The sequence below is a fragment of the Lissotriton helveticus genome, chromosome 10, assembly GCF_964261635.1.
Source record: "Lissotriton helveticus chromosome 10, aLisHel1.1, whole genome shotgun sequence".
Taxonomy (NCBI): Eukaryota; Metazoa; Chordata; class Amphibia; order Caudata; family Salamandridae; genus Lissotriton; species Lissotriton helveticus.
In genome coordinates, this window is record NC_136071.1 from 241,665,255 (window position 1) to 241,679,159 (window position 13,905).

Below are 13,905 nucleotides of genomic sequence, written 5' to 3' on the forward strand. Positions count from 1 at the left end.
ACTAGGTCTGTCAATTGTCCACGAGCCTGTGTCCACTGATTCGCTAAGCACTCCTGGAGCGGGCGCATGTGTAGCCGTGCGTGAGGGACTATGAAGATGCAGGAGGCCATCATGCCTATCAACTGCATGAACACTCTCGCTGGAAGCGAGTGTTGTGGCCTGAACCTTTGGATCAGGGCCTGCATGCTGTCTATCCTGACTTGGTTTGGCTGAGCCATGGCCGTCAGGGTGTTGATCGTTGCACCTAGGAACTGCCGGACATGTGCCGGCTGAAGATGCGATTTTGGGTAATTTAGGGAGAAACCCAGATCGTGAAGAAGGTGAATTGTAGTTGACATGTCCGCGGCGCACTGCTGCTCTGACTTGGCTTGTACGAGCCAGTCGTCTAGGTAGGGGTAGACATGGATGTTCTGCCTCCTGAGGTGCGCCGCTACTGTCGCCAGACACTTGGTGAACACCCTCGGGGCTGTTGTGACTCCGAAGGGTAGGACCTTGAACTGGTAGTGCCTGCCTTGAATAGTGAACCTGAGGTATTTCCTGTGTGACGGGTGTAGTGGAATGTGGAAATACGCATCCTTGAGATCTAAGGTTGCTAAGAAGTCTCCTTGGTTTAGCAAGGGAAGAATCTGTTGCAGTGTAAGCATGTGGAAATGTTCCGATAGTATGTACAGGTTGAGGGGGCGTAGATCTAGAATGGGTCTGAGAGATCCGTCCTTCTTTGGAATAAGGAAGTACAGGGAATATACCCCTGTGCCTTCCTCTCCCACCGGCACTTGCTCGATTGCTCCCTTTTGCAGCATCACCACTACCTCCTGCTGCAATAAGAGCAAGTGCTCTGCGGACATAGGCCTTTGCCTTGGCGGGATGTTGGGTGGAGTGGACTTCAATTCTAGGCAATAACCATACTGGACTAGTTGTCGCACCCACCTGTCTGTGGTGATGTTTTTCCAGACGGGCAGGAACTGCTGCAGTCTCCCCCCGACAGGTGTTAGGTGGTCGGGGGGCAGTGACAGAGAGTCACTGTTTGCTTGGAGTAGAGGAGCGGGGGTTGTTGTTTCCTCTGCCGCGACCTCTGTTGCTGTTATTCCTGTAACCTCCCTTGTTCTGTTTCGTGAACGAGGATTGTGCTCCACTTTTTGAGAACTGGGATTGTTGACCCATTTGTCCTCTGGTGACCCCACGTGCACCTGAGCGACGAAAATTGCTGCCACGAAACTGTTGAGACTGCAGGGCCCCCATGGATTTAGCAGTTTCCGTGTCCTTTTTTATTTTCTCTAGGGTGGTGTCAACATCTGGACCAAACAGACTATCAGGATTGACCGGTTGATTAAGAATTGTTGTCTGAATATCCGGTTTAAAGCCTGAGATGCGTAGCCACGCCTGTCGTCTCAGCATAACGCTAGTGTTGACAGCCCTAGCAGCTGTATCTGCAGCCTCAAGCGCACACTTGATGGCTGCGTTTGAGATTAGCTTCCCTTCGTTAATGAGCAGTTGTGTAGCTTCTTGGAACTGTGGAGGCAGGTGTTGTACAACCTGTTCTAGGGTGTCGTAGTGTGCCCTATCGTAACGCGCCAAGAGCGCCTGTGTATTGGCGATGCGCCAAAAGTTTGATGCCTGTGCAGCTACTCTTTTGCCCCCTGCCTCTAGCACTTTGGACTCCTTATCCGGGGGAGGAGCTTCACCCGTTGTCTGGGAGTTGGCACGCTTCCTGGCATTGGCGACCACAAGAGAGTCCAGTGGCAATTGTCCCCGGATGTAGGCGGGGTCCGCAGGTGCAGGCCTGTACTTCTTTTCAATGCGAGGGTTGACAACTCTCGCTCTTGTAGGCTCCTTAAAAATGTCCCCAGCATGTTTGAGGACTCCTTTTAGCATAGGAAGTGTTTTTACTGTCCTTTAAGAGACTGAAAAGGTGTCGAAAAGGAAGTCTTCCTCAACCGGGTCGGCATGCATGTCCACATCATGATTGGCTGCCGCCCTTTCAAGTAGTGCATGAAAGCCTGCTGAGTCCTCAGTCGGGGATGCACGTGCATTAAAGAGCTGCGGGTCCTGCCCCACACCCTGGGTGTTCTGGTCACCAGTGTCATCGTATGAATCCGGTTGTGCATCAGGTTCATCGATAGGGAAATTGTACTGCTCGTCCTCATCACACCCCTCACCCGCAGAGTGTTCTGGGGAGGGAGTAGGGCTCCGTCTTGGAGGAGGCTGGATTGGCTCCGTGAGGCCTGAGGCGTCAAGGGGCACCCTCTTCTTTTTCAGTGGGATGACATAGGAGTCCACTGGCTCCGAAGTGATTTTCCTCTTATAGAGGGTCAGCTTGCCTGTGTCAGCGTCGATGAAATGCTCTGAATCGTCTTCTGATTCGAGTACCCGACGTGGAAGCGGGCCAGCCGGCGAAGAAACTTGTTTCGGAGCCGGTTTGGTTGAAAACGCTTTCGGCGCCTCCTTAGGTGGCAAAAGAAAGAGAAGTTTCCCAGAAGGCTTTGCTGGAGTGTCCTTTTGCGGCTGCGGCGATGGTATCGGAGCCGACGGGGCAAAGGCTTTCTCCCTGATTCTTTGCAGTGAGTCTGCGATGAGGGACGTCTCACTCACAGTGTGTTTCGTCGCTGACGAGGAAGGTCCGATCGGTCCCTCGGATCCGACGTCCTTGTGGGCCTTGTGCGCTTTGGGCGCGGAACCCGTCTTCACCGCCTCCGATTCCTGAGTCCGGGGCGCAGACTTCTTGTGCGTAGCCTCCTTGGAGCCGACTTTGGCGGGCTTGGACGGCGTCGTTGCCGCTGACCCGTGCCGACCATCTTTCTTGGAGGACCCCTCCTCAGGCGTCGGTTTTGATTTTGCAACATCGGAATCGACGGACTTCTTCGGCTTCTGCGGACCGGAGGTCGACGGAGTCGATGGGGTAGCGGGCACCGTTTTTTTTACCGGCACGGCAGCCATCTTAGGGACACTCGAGTCCTTAAGTTTCTGTTTCGTTTTCGGGTCGGCCATTTTAGGTGTCGTCGATCCCGATGGTTTCAGTTTCGTTTTCAAAACAGTCTGCTCAGCAAGTGAGTCCGTAGCCGGGCCCGAAGGCGGGGCTGTGGCTTGCGGCAACGGGTCTTGGGTAAGGCCGACAGGCGATCCCGTGTCCCGGTCGGCATCTTCGTAACCTTCGGGGCAGAGCTCGTCCCCCGAGCTGTCTGCCGCGGCCCCATAAATCTCATCGTCGTCTCCTACCTCTTCGACGTATTCAAGGCCTTGACCCGCGACTCCGTCGTCGTCTCCCGGATCCGCCTCGACCTCCGTCTCTGGTGGGGAGATTTGTAGATGGTGACCCTGGACCTCTTCGTCCTGGTCGCCGAAGATGTTCTCCGGATCCGGGGCCGCTTGCTTAGCTTCCAAGCGCACCGCGCGCCGAAGCTTGAGAGTTTTCTTGGAGCGGAACTGCGCACACAATTTGCACTTTCCGTCGTCGTGGTCAGGCGAAAGGCACTTGTTACAGACGGGGTGTAGATCGATGTGTGGGTACTTGGACCCACAGAGCGGGCAGTACTTAAACGGGCTCCGCTCCATGTCCGAAAAGGCTTGCAGTCGTGTCGCGACGAGAAGGCCTCAAAGTTCAGAGAGCGAAGAAAACTCCGCTTATTCCGGCTCCAAGAGACGGAAGACTCGAGACCGTGCGCAGACAATACCGACGCAATGAAATCGAGGCCTTTTGGCCGCTAAAAGTTAGTTTTACTTGGTTCCGACAGTAAGACGTCGAGACCACATCCGAACCCAATGGCGGAAAAAAACAATCTGGGGATGGAGCCGATGCCCATGCGCAATGTAGTCCAGGGGAGGAGCCACCTACCTCAGGATACTTCGAAGACTCTTCCAGGACAACAATGTGCAATCATCCGAGCCCAACACTAGGCGGCGATCTAATGCTAAGATATGAATTTAGCAGCCCACATGCCTCGAACATATCGTTCAGGAAGCTGTTCACTTTCATCCAGAACTTCCTGACTTTAGTGCAGCCGAAGATCAGGTGTTCTAGAGTTCCTTCCTCTTTCCGGCAGTTCCAGCAGTCGCCTGATTCTGTGATGCCTATTTTGTGGAGTCTTGACGGTGTCCAGTAGGCTCTGTGGAGTAGCCAGAATTTTGTCTGGGCTAGTTGTGGGGTTATCTTGTTTGTCGATGCCGAGCGCCACATTGTGCCTCGTTCGCTGTCGTTTAGCCACCTTCCCACGAGTTGTTTCCACGTGTTCGTTGTTTTCTTACTCAGTGACGATGCGGTTGGGTTGAGGAGCTTGTATATCTTTGCCGTTTGGTGGCCTGCCGAGTTTAGAGTTTGCAAGTATTTGATGATGGTTGGTTCTTCCTTGCTTAGGTTCGCTTTCGTTATGGCTGTTTTGATCTTCAGGAAGGTGTAAAGTTCCCGGTTCGGGAGCCCGTGTAGTTGTTGCAGGTTTTGGAATGTTAGTGGTGACTGTTTAGTTTCTAGCTGGCTTGGGAGGCTTATTCCTTTCTCTATCCATGTATCATTGTGCAATGTTGCTCCTTGGTAGGTTATCTTTGTGTTGAACCAGATCGATTCCCATGTCGTGCCTTTCAGTTTCCGTGCCATACATTTGTCTATTTTCATCAGTGCCTCCTTTGTGTGTCTCAGTATCGGGTTCAGTCTTTGGGGGTGCTTGTTCGCGGTCAGAAGCGCTACAGGGTTTAGCCCCTCCAGAATGTAACCAAACAGGTTCGTAGCTTTGGGTGTTGTCTAGCCAGAAGCTTCCTTGCCTCGCTAGGCAGGCTGTTTGGAAATTTTTAAAATTCGCTAGGTTGAGTCCTCCAGGTCTTTCGTTAATCTTAGCTTCTGTAGGTTGATTCTGGGTTTTTTGCTTCTCCATATGAAGTTGTTTATGAGTTTGTCCAGTTTTTTGTGGAATGTGTCTGTCATCAGGAGCGGTAGCATGCTGAGCGTATAGTTGATGGCTGGCGTTACCATCATCTTTATTGTTTCGATCCTGCCCCACCAGCTTATGTATTTGGGTGACCACAGGTCTAGTCTTTCTTTTATCTTCTTCAGGGTTGACTCCTCGTTGTGTTCTAATGTGGATGTTAGGTCTCTCCCGAAAAGCAGGCCCAGGTATTTGAGTGGTTTCGTCTGCCATGTCAGTCCTGAGTCACCAAGCACCTCTCTGGTGGTGTGGATGTTCATTGGCTTACATTCTGATTTGTCTTTGTTGAGCTTGTATCCCGAGGCTTCAGCGTATTCTCCTATTGTGTCCATGAGTGCTGTTATTGACGTTGACGGGTTAGTGGTTGTGATGAGGATGTCGTCCGCGTATGCAGCCAGTTTGACGGTTTTTCCTTGATTTTGACGCCTGCTATTTCTTTATTGTGTCTTATTCTGGCTAGTAGAGGTTCTAGTGCTAGAAGGAAGAGGCCCGGTGAGAGGGGGCAGCCTTGCCTGGTGCCTCTACCCAGTGGGAGAAAAACTTTTTTTTTTTGATGCAGCTACCGGCTTCCGAGAACGAGATAACCCCCGACCATCTTGACCGACGCGATAGATGCGAGAGGTCATTGAGCCACACTAGATCAACCTGAGGAAACCCTGCCTTGATCTTGAAACTGTCCTCTCCTCCCTGTCTTGAGAAAGACCCGCCGTGACCACCTACAGGGGCACACTAGGGTCGAAACGTCGACGAATCCATAGGTTCAGAATCACCAGGATTCCCACAGTAATCACAGGAATCCTTGGTTGAGATCAAACCATCTTCTGACCAAACTCCAACTGTACCTGTATATACATCTGTATTGATTCATTTTCCCACATTGTATATACTATCATGTTCACTAAGCACTCCTTCACAAAAAGTCACAAATTTTTATGACGGTCTTGTTATGTATGTATAATTAATTCACGAATGAAGTAATTCAGTTTTGTATAAAAGCAATCATGTATTAATATGTACAATACAACACTTTGACCTTATAACTTTGTTCTTCCGTGTTTTGAGCAATTGATTTCTCACTAAACACTAGTCCCTGTATCAGAGAGATGATTTGTTTTCATTTGCATCTATGAGCATTGTTCAAATAACCTGCCTTACCCAACAGAACCAATTTTTTGTTAAACTATTACATACCCAGGTTCTGAGGGACACCGGGTCACCCCCTTTTTTGTAAATTGTCTCTAAACCACAATGCGCACATTCTCCAATTTAACCTGCCTTAGGCGAATTCATCAGAAATGTCCAGGGTAGGGTTTGATATTTGCTTAACCTATCAAAATGATTTAGTTTCCCCAAAAAGTATTGAACATCTGTAAAAGAAAGTGTCAGAAATGTCCAGGGTAGGGTTTGATATTTGCTTAACCTATCATAATGATTTAGTTTCCCCAAAAAGTATTGAACATCTGTAAAAGAAAATGTAACATACTTCCATGATTCAGAGCTCTGTAAAGAGATATCAAGTCATTTGTAGCATAACCACTGAAAAAAAAGCAAAAGTACCAAGCCCATGCAACTGAACAGTAGAACAGTCCCCTGGGCATTAATCACACTTAGGACTCAAATGAAAGCCCTTTACCCTGGTTGCCTTGGAGCAGGGAGGCATTTGTAACAGTAAAAAAATACATTCATTAAACAAAAAGTTTTTTCCCTGTTAAGTTCATCTCAGTAGTATATTAAGGGCCATTCAAGCATTATTCTTTCAATGCTGATCAGTTTATCACTAGTGATCCGCCTTTATAACATGCCTGCAATTTTCCACATTTATGGGAGGAGTACTACCCTACAATTACATTACAGCAGCTTTAGGGTGGTACCCACCTACACTTAGTTTTAATCTGGCTAATCTAATGGCAGGCCGAATGATTCTAGCTATGAGGTCTGGGCTAACTTTTCTCCAAAATATGAAATATAAAATACCAGTATTTGTAAAGCGCACAGCTACCTCAGGAGAGGTGTCCAGTCGCTTGGGGCCGCTGGGAAGATTAAGTGAGCTATTGCCCAGTTACAAGGTGCTGGGCTAACTGGCACCGGGGATCGAACCGTGAGCCCCCGTGTTCCAGAGTCAGCCGCCCTAGCCGCTGTACCACATCTCTTCCCTATACATAAAATATGCATCCTTTATTTCAGAAATCGCAAAAGCAGCATTGTGGGCCTACAGAGCACGTGTCCATGTATCTGTGACTGGATGTACCTGTGGTGTTGGAGGCTCCACCTTTCGCTTCTTCTTCTGGTTCTGCTTGTTCGTCCTGGGATAGACAATCAACATTTCCAACCACCTGGGGAAGCGAAACAAAAAACATATGGTGAATTTCTTCCAATGAGCAACACCGGGTCTGACAAGTGTGCATCAATGACTAACTATTCATGCAGAAGTCAGTACCACTTTCAAATCTCAGGCAAAAAAATAAGCCCAGACACTGTAACTAGAGAAAGAAAGGAAGCTCCCAATAAAGCTAACATAAGTTAAGATCAGCCACCTGTACAGGCGTATCTTCTGCCTGGTATGACAATACTTGTGTCATAATATTAAAGTGGGCGCAGAGATGTCTGTGGGCTGGTTGTCTCAGCCTGCATGCCTTTTTAAGAACAAGCATTGAAAATGCAATAGGTCTCGCAATAGAAGAGTTTGACATTTTTCGTTTTGCATATAGATGAGTGGCGTTGCGTGGATGAGTGGCGTTGCGTGGATGAGTGGCGTTGCGTGGGTGAGTGGCGTTGCGTGGGTGAGCGGCGTTGCGTGGGTGAGCGGCGTTGCGTGGATGAGCGGCGTTGCGTGGCTGAGCGGCGTTGCGTGGCTGAGCGGCGTTGCGTGGCTGAGCGGCGTTGCGTGGGTGAGTGGCGTTGCGTGGGTGAGTGGCGTTGCGTGGGTGAGTGGCGTTGCGTGGGTGAGTGGCGTTGCGTGTGTGTGGCGTTGCGTGTGTGTGTGGCGTTGCGTGTGTGTGTGGCGTTGCGTGTGTGTGTGGCGTTGCGTGGGTGTGTGGCGTTGCGTGGGTGAGTGGCGTTGCGTGGGTGAGTGGCGTTGCGTGGGTGAGTGGCGTTGCGTGGGTGAGTGGCGTTGCGTGGGTGAGTGGCGTTGCGTGTGTGAGTGGCGTTGCGTGTGTGAGTGGCGTTGCGTGTGTGAGTGGCGTTGCGTGTGTGAGTGGCGTTGCATGTGTGTGTGGCGTTGCATGTGTGTGTGGCGTTGCATGTGTGTGTGGCGTTGCATGTGTGTGTGGCGTTGCGTGGGTGAGTGGCGTTGCGTGGGTGAGTGGCGTTGCGTGGGTGAGTGGCGTTGCGTGGGTGAGTGGCGTTGCGTGGGTGAGTGGCGTTGCGTGGGTGAGTGGCGTTGCGTGGGTGAGTGGCGTTGCGTGGGTGAGTGGCGTTGCGTGGGTGAGTGGCGTTGCGTGGGTGAGTGGCGTTGCGTGGGTGAGTGGCGTTGCGTGTGTGAGTGGCGTTGCGTGTGTGAGTGGCGTTGCGTGTGTGAGTGGCGTTGCGTGTGTGAGTGGCGTTGCGTGTGTGAGTGGCGTTGCGTGTGTGTGTGGCGTTGCGTGTGTGTGTGGCGTTGCGTGTGTGTGTGGCGTTGCGTGTGTGTGTGGCGTTGCGTGTGTGTGTGGCGTTGCGTGGGTGAGTGGCGTTGCGTGGGTGAGTGGCGTTGCGTGGGTGAGTGGCGTTGCGTGGGTGAGTGGCGTTGCGTGGGTGAGTGGCGTTGCGTGGGTGAGTGGTGTTGCGTGGGTGAGTGGCGTTGCGTGGGTGAGTGGCGTTGCGTGGTTGAGTGGCGTTGCGTGTGTGAGTGGCGTTGCGTGTGTGAGTGGCGTTGCGTGTGTGAGTGGCGTTGCATGTGTGAGTGGCGTTGCATGTGTGAGTGGCGTTGCATGTGTGAGTGGCGTTGCGTGTGTGTGTGGCGTTGCGTGTGTGTGTGGCGTTGCGTGTGTGTGTGGCGTTGCGTGTGTGTGTGGCGTTGCGTGTGTGTGTGGCGTTGCGTGTGTGAGTGGCGTTGCGTGTGTGAGTGGCGTTGCGTGGCTGAGTGGCGTTGCGTGGCTGAGTGGCGTTGCGTGGCTGAGTGGCGTTGCGTGGCTGAGTGGCGTTGCGTGGCTGAGTGGCGTTGCGTGGGTGAGTGGCGTTGCGTGGTTGAGTGGCGTTGCGTGTGTGAGTGGCGTTGCGTGGTTGAGTGGCGTTGCATGTGTGAGTGGCGTTGCATGTGTGAGTGGCGTTGCATGTGTGAGTGGCGTTGCATGTGTGTGTGGCGTTGCATGTGTGTGTGGCGTTGCGTGTGTGTGTGGCGTTGCGTGTGTGAGTGGCGTTGCGTGTGTGAGTGGCGTTGCGTGTGTGAGTGGCGTTGCGTGTGTGAGTGGCGTTGCGTGTGTGAGTGGTGTTGCGTGGGTGAGTGGCGTTGCGTGGGTGAGTGGCGTTGCGTGGGTGAGTGGCGTTGCGTGGGTGAGTGGCGTTGCATGGGTGAGTGGCGTTGCGTGGGTGAGTGAATGGTTAGCTGTTGCTTATGCGACGTGTAGCACTTAATACTAAAGTAGGCAGACCTTCTTAGCCTTTGTGAGAATAATAGCAAAATAAAAATAAAAACCAGATCAAGTCAAGGACGCAAACGGCACCATGCTATTGTTTATTTACTCAGATGATTTGCATAAAAATGTAACTTGTGAGCACGTTTCTCTAACTCTCCAATAATCCCATTACAACACTTTGTACAAATGAGATTGGGACTCATCCTTCCGAAGTCGAGAAAAATGTGCAACGCTGTGTTGAAGTTAATTTTTTTAATTAACAAAATGCAAATAATGTGGAGAGATTTCAAGTGATTCAGGAATGGGCGCCCTTGTAAAGAGAAAGTACGGCCGGCCTGGGCAGTGATAGGGGAGGAGGGAGGAGAAATGCGAGTCACGGCAGCAGCAGCCTTTGATGTGCCTGCCGGCCGGCCGTGAATAATTAGGGGGTGAGAAATGCGCTCGGAGGGCTGCCTTTGATGTGGTAATGCGAGGCAGGCAGGCAGGCGGCTGGTGGCATTGTGCACGCGCTTTTTAGGGCTTGCGCAAGCGCAATGACCTAAAAAGCACATGCACTTGAAGGAATCGCCAGTGGAATCGCCAGTGGATAAACACTGGATAAGCCCCTATAGAGCTTCGCCAGCTATGCGCTGAAGCGCATCAGCAGGCGAGCCCTAAAAAAATGGAAATAGTGATAAAGAAAAAGGACAGAAGTAAGGGCTAAAAAAAGCGTTAGGTAATGTAAGGAAACCAGAAGACTAGGATTGAAAACCAAAGATTGCTTTAAAAAAAAAAATTTAAATCAAAAGAAACAATGAGTAACCTTGGGGGGAAAAATTAAAGCTAGTTGAATTTTGTTTGTGAAATGGAAATGTAACTTGGCTAAAAAAAGCTTTAAAACTTTTGCGGGAATGTGTTTCCAATCAAAAATGCACTAACAGTTTAAAAATAGCATGCGGTACTGGCCCTTCTCGATACTCCAATCTTAGACCTTCTCTGTTTTTACCAATGCACAGGAATGTAATAGGCCGGGAATAATATTTGCAATGCAGAAGAAAAAATATATATGTTGAATGGGAAGTATAAAAGTGCCTCAGAGGAATCACACGCCTTCGTAATGAAGAGGAAAAATATGTTGGAGTGGCATAAATCAAATCATAAAAGGAGAGAAAATGGCTGTAGTAAGGGAACATGCTTCTGGCTGAGTTTCCATCCTAAGCTTTACCGGCTGTGAGTTTAGGGCATCTTCCTCTCCAGTATCCAGCAAGTCATGTAAGTGTGGGCCTAGTAGCTCCTGAATCGGTTTGTACTCTCATAACGACAAAGCCGTTTAGACCATGAAAGTATATTTTGCTATGGATGTAACAGTTTACTGAGTGTTATGAGAGAAAACCTGCATGATATGTACTCTACAATTAAACAAAATGGATGTACTGTGCGAAAGTAAAAAATGGCAATAAAAAGATTTTACAAAAGAAATTGTGGGACTAGTGGCCATGTGGGACCACACCTCATCTAGGAATGAACCAATAATTTGGCCAAAGTCCACAAAATTAAGTTTAAATATGAACACAGGTTGATTCCAGATCCTTAATCACCACTTATGACAATGCAAAAGCAACTGTGCAAGGAATGTTCAAAGAATGTCAAAATCATAACAGTAGTTGGTTAGCTAGATTTAGGAATAAATGTGTGCGGCATACATGAGGCGTGTCACAGACAGACGTGCTCTAAGTTGTCATGCTCCCGCTCTCCAGCACAGCTTTTGCAAAAACTGCACACCACCTCCCTCGTGAGACACAGCACCCGAGACCCATCGAACAAGTGCTTTCAACAGGTGAGATCAATAACCTAATCAAACGCAGGTGAGATGAACCAAATACAAGGCCAGCTTGCTGGATGTACTAAAAACGCTGCACTTCCTCCAAATCATTCTACCAACTGGGCGCCTTGGGGCAGGGTAGAGATATGGAGGGTGAATCTCCTTGATGAAGTAAGTGATTTTAACCCCAGGTCATTGTAAGAAGTTACTCATGTCCCTTTCACAGGCCACACACCACATGTGTGAAGGTGGGTGTGTGAAAGAAATTAGATTGCATATTCATTTACTAGTTTTATTTTATTTGGCATCTATAGGAGTAGATAATTGAACCACTATAACAGTTATGACCCTTGCTTTTACCATTGGTCTACTACAACAGATATATGTAAAAATATATATAGCTCCCCTAGAGTGTGACAACAGGAGTCGTCCAACCGCACAGCACAGCACGTGAGGCAAGGGGCCTCCCTGGATTAGGTAAAGTAGAGAGCAATACAGTGTAATGCAGCATGGCTTTATCCTTGTGTGTTCTTCACCTGTTCAAGCATGTTGTGTGTGTCTGTGTGTTGTGTCATGTGTGCCACAACTGCGCATCTAAAGTCCAATACTTTTTTTAAAGCAAATATCGGCCACCTGATGCTCATGAGGTTTCTATATGTAACTATCTACCCTAATATTATGTATTACCTTTACCCCCCCCCCCCTCCCACTCCACTCAGGTTATCTTACCTTTGACTTAACAAGGAGAGGTAGGTCCTTTTCTGTAAATTCACAAATAAAATAACATAGGGATCCTAAAAGTCCTGATGATTGACAGAGACTTTATGTAGGCTAAAGTATGAGCAGAAACATGTCAGCACCACTGATGTATGTAAGGGCTCTGGCACCCAAAAATGTCCTTTGAACATACTCTCCTAGTATTTTTTACTTGCAACGAGGGTATCACCTAATAAAGTAATTATTGTGGTTTATACCACTGTATTTGTAGTTAGGAAAACTGGCACCCAGCTCAATGTCAGATAAATAATTTCTAAGAACTCCCTCAAGACAGTCCCCCTAGGGGTCGAGTCCACCTTGGTAGTACCATCTTATCACAGTGGGATGAGGTGGCCTATGATGAAGCATGTCACATTATTTGAGTGAGCCCACTTCATCCACTTCTTGGAATTGCTCAGATTTAGAGTAGGTAGATGGCATAGGTAGACCAAGAAGCTCTCAGAGTAGGTACTAACATAACGGACCTGTACCTATTCAACCAACTTCCGCATCCCTGTGTGTTGTGATGTATCACTAGCGGCAAATGCGGGCTCTACTGTAGCCTCTTTGGTCCCCAAGTGTTAATGAAACAGAAATAAATACCACACATTAGGGCTCAGCTAACGAATAAGAAAATGTACTCTGGTATATATAATATTCACAATCACCATACCTTTCATTAGAGGGTATCTGCATGTGTGTCCATCATTCTGAGATCACCAATCCTATTAGTTTTTGTAATTTATTCATTGGACGTCCATTTTCTTATATGCTAAAAGAGACAGAGGCTTTTGCAACTGTCAGATTACGACCAGTAAACACATGTTCTGCAAACAATGTTTCAGGACACTCCCAGTCTCTAATCTTGTAAAGGGCTTTCTTGTATTGATGCTTTGTTCTTGACCTGGAAAGCTATGAACACCTTCAACTGCACAGAGTTTCTTTCTTTTGGTATCTGGGCTGAAAGATGCAAATGCACCGTCAATAGTGAGGTAAACGCAAAACCAGAAATGATTGAGATAGTAAAAAACAATGCATTCTGATGGAGCAGGAGGTGAACTTTATTCGAGGAAAGAAGAATATGTACATAAAATATGCTCAGTAAGAGGCAGAGAAGCCTGCTGGCAACGCAAAAAGCTTTGGTTTCTGGTAACCCCACTGTAGCTTAAACAGAGCCACCCTTTGGATTGTGTTAAAACAAAGGCCTCTTACACATAGCAGAAAGAAGAGTCGAGACAATCGTAAGCTATGAAGTGGGGAAATCAAAGCACAGATACCACATTTTTGAAGAAAGACGTGTTAAATGCAAATGCGTGAAGGCAAGTGAATTGGAAACGTATTCCAAAAGGTCGCACTGAATCCAATATATTGTTCAGCAGATGTCAAACTCCGGCACTATTATAAAAACTTCAATTACCCAGACTCATGGCTTCCAACCGCTAAATAACCATTCATTCATTATATTACTTGAGGACTCAGTCATTTAAAAGAGCTAAAAGGCCACGTTCACATTGGAACAACAGGAAAATAACACCTTTTCTTTATTCGCCCACCATCATACAACAGGTCAAAAGTGCTGCACTGACTTAGTGGGGCTGACTTAACGCTATCGTTCACAGCACTGTGTCCCTAATCAACCCTCTTCTTGGTTTCTCAATCCTTAAGAACAAATACTATTTGTTCTTTAAAACAAGGTCCAGTTCATTACAGCAGTATTCAACAATAAAAGGCTATTTCTTCTCAACATGGAAAGATGAGTCACTGGAGAGAATGACTCAGGTTTGTTTTTAATTATAAACTCTGCCTACGGTAGTGACTTATAAACTGGCATCTCTAAACAAATGTTAAACACCGCCCTCCTAAACCTCACTACCACCTTTACCTT

General features: G+C 48.4%; 1 protein-coding gene across 3 annotated transcripts in view; it reads right to left on the reverse strand.

Annotated features, from left to right (window-relative positions):
* Positions 1 to 13,905, reverse strand: part of MPRIP (myosin phosphatase Rho interacting protein) — an 845,921-nt gene that overhangs the window by 487,008 nt on the left and 345,008 nt on the right. For all 3 annotated transcript variants that reach the window (XM_078665226.1, XM_078665225.1, XM_078665227.1), the window contains exon 5: positions 7,159 to 7,243. In XM_078665226.1, the coding sequence (XP_078521352.1) occupies positions 7,159 to 7,243 (85 nt within the window). The remainder of the gene's footprint in view (positions 1 to 7,158; positions 7,244 to 13,905) is intronic.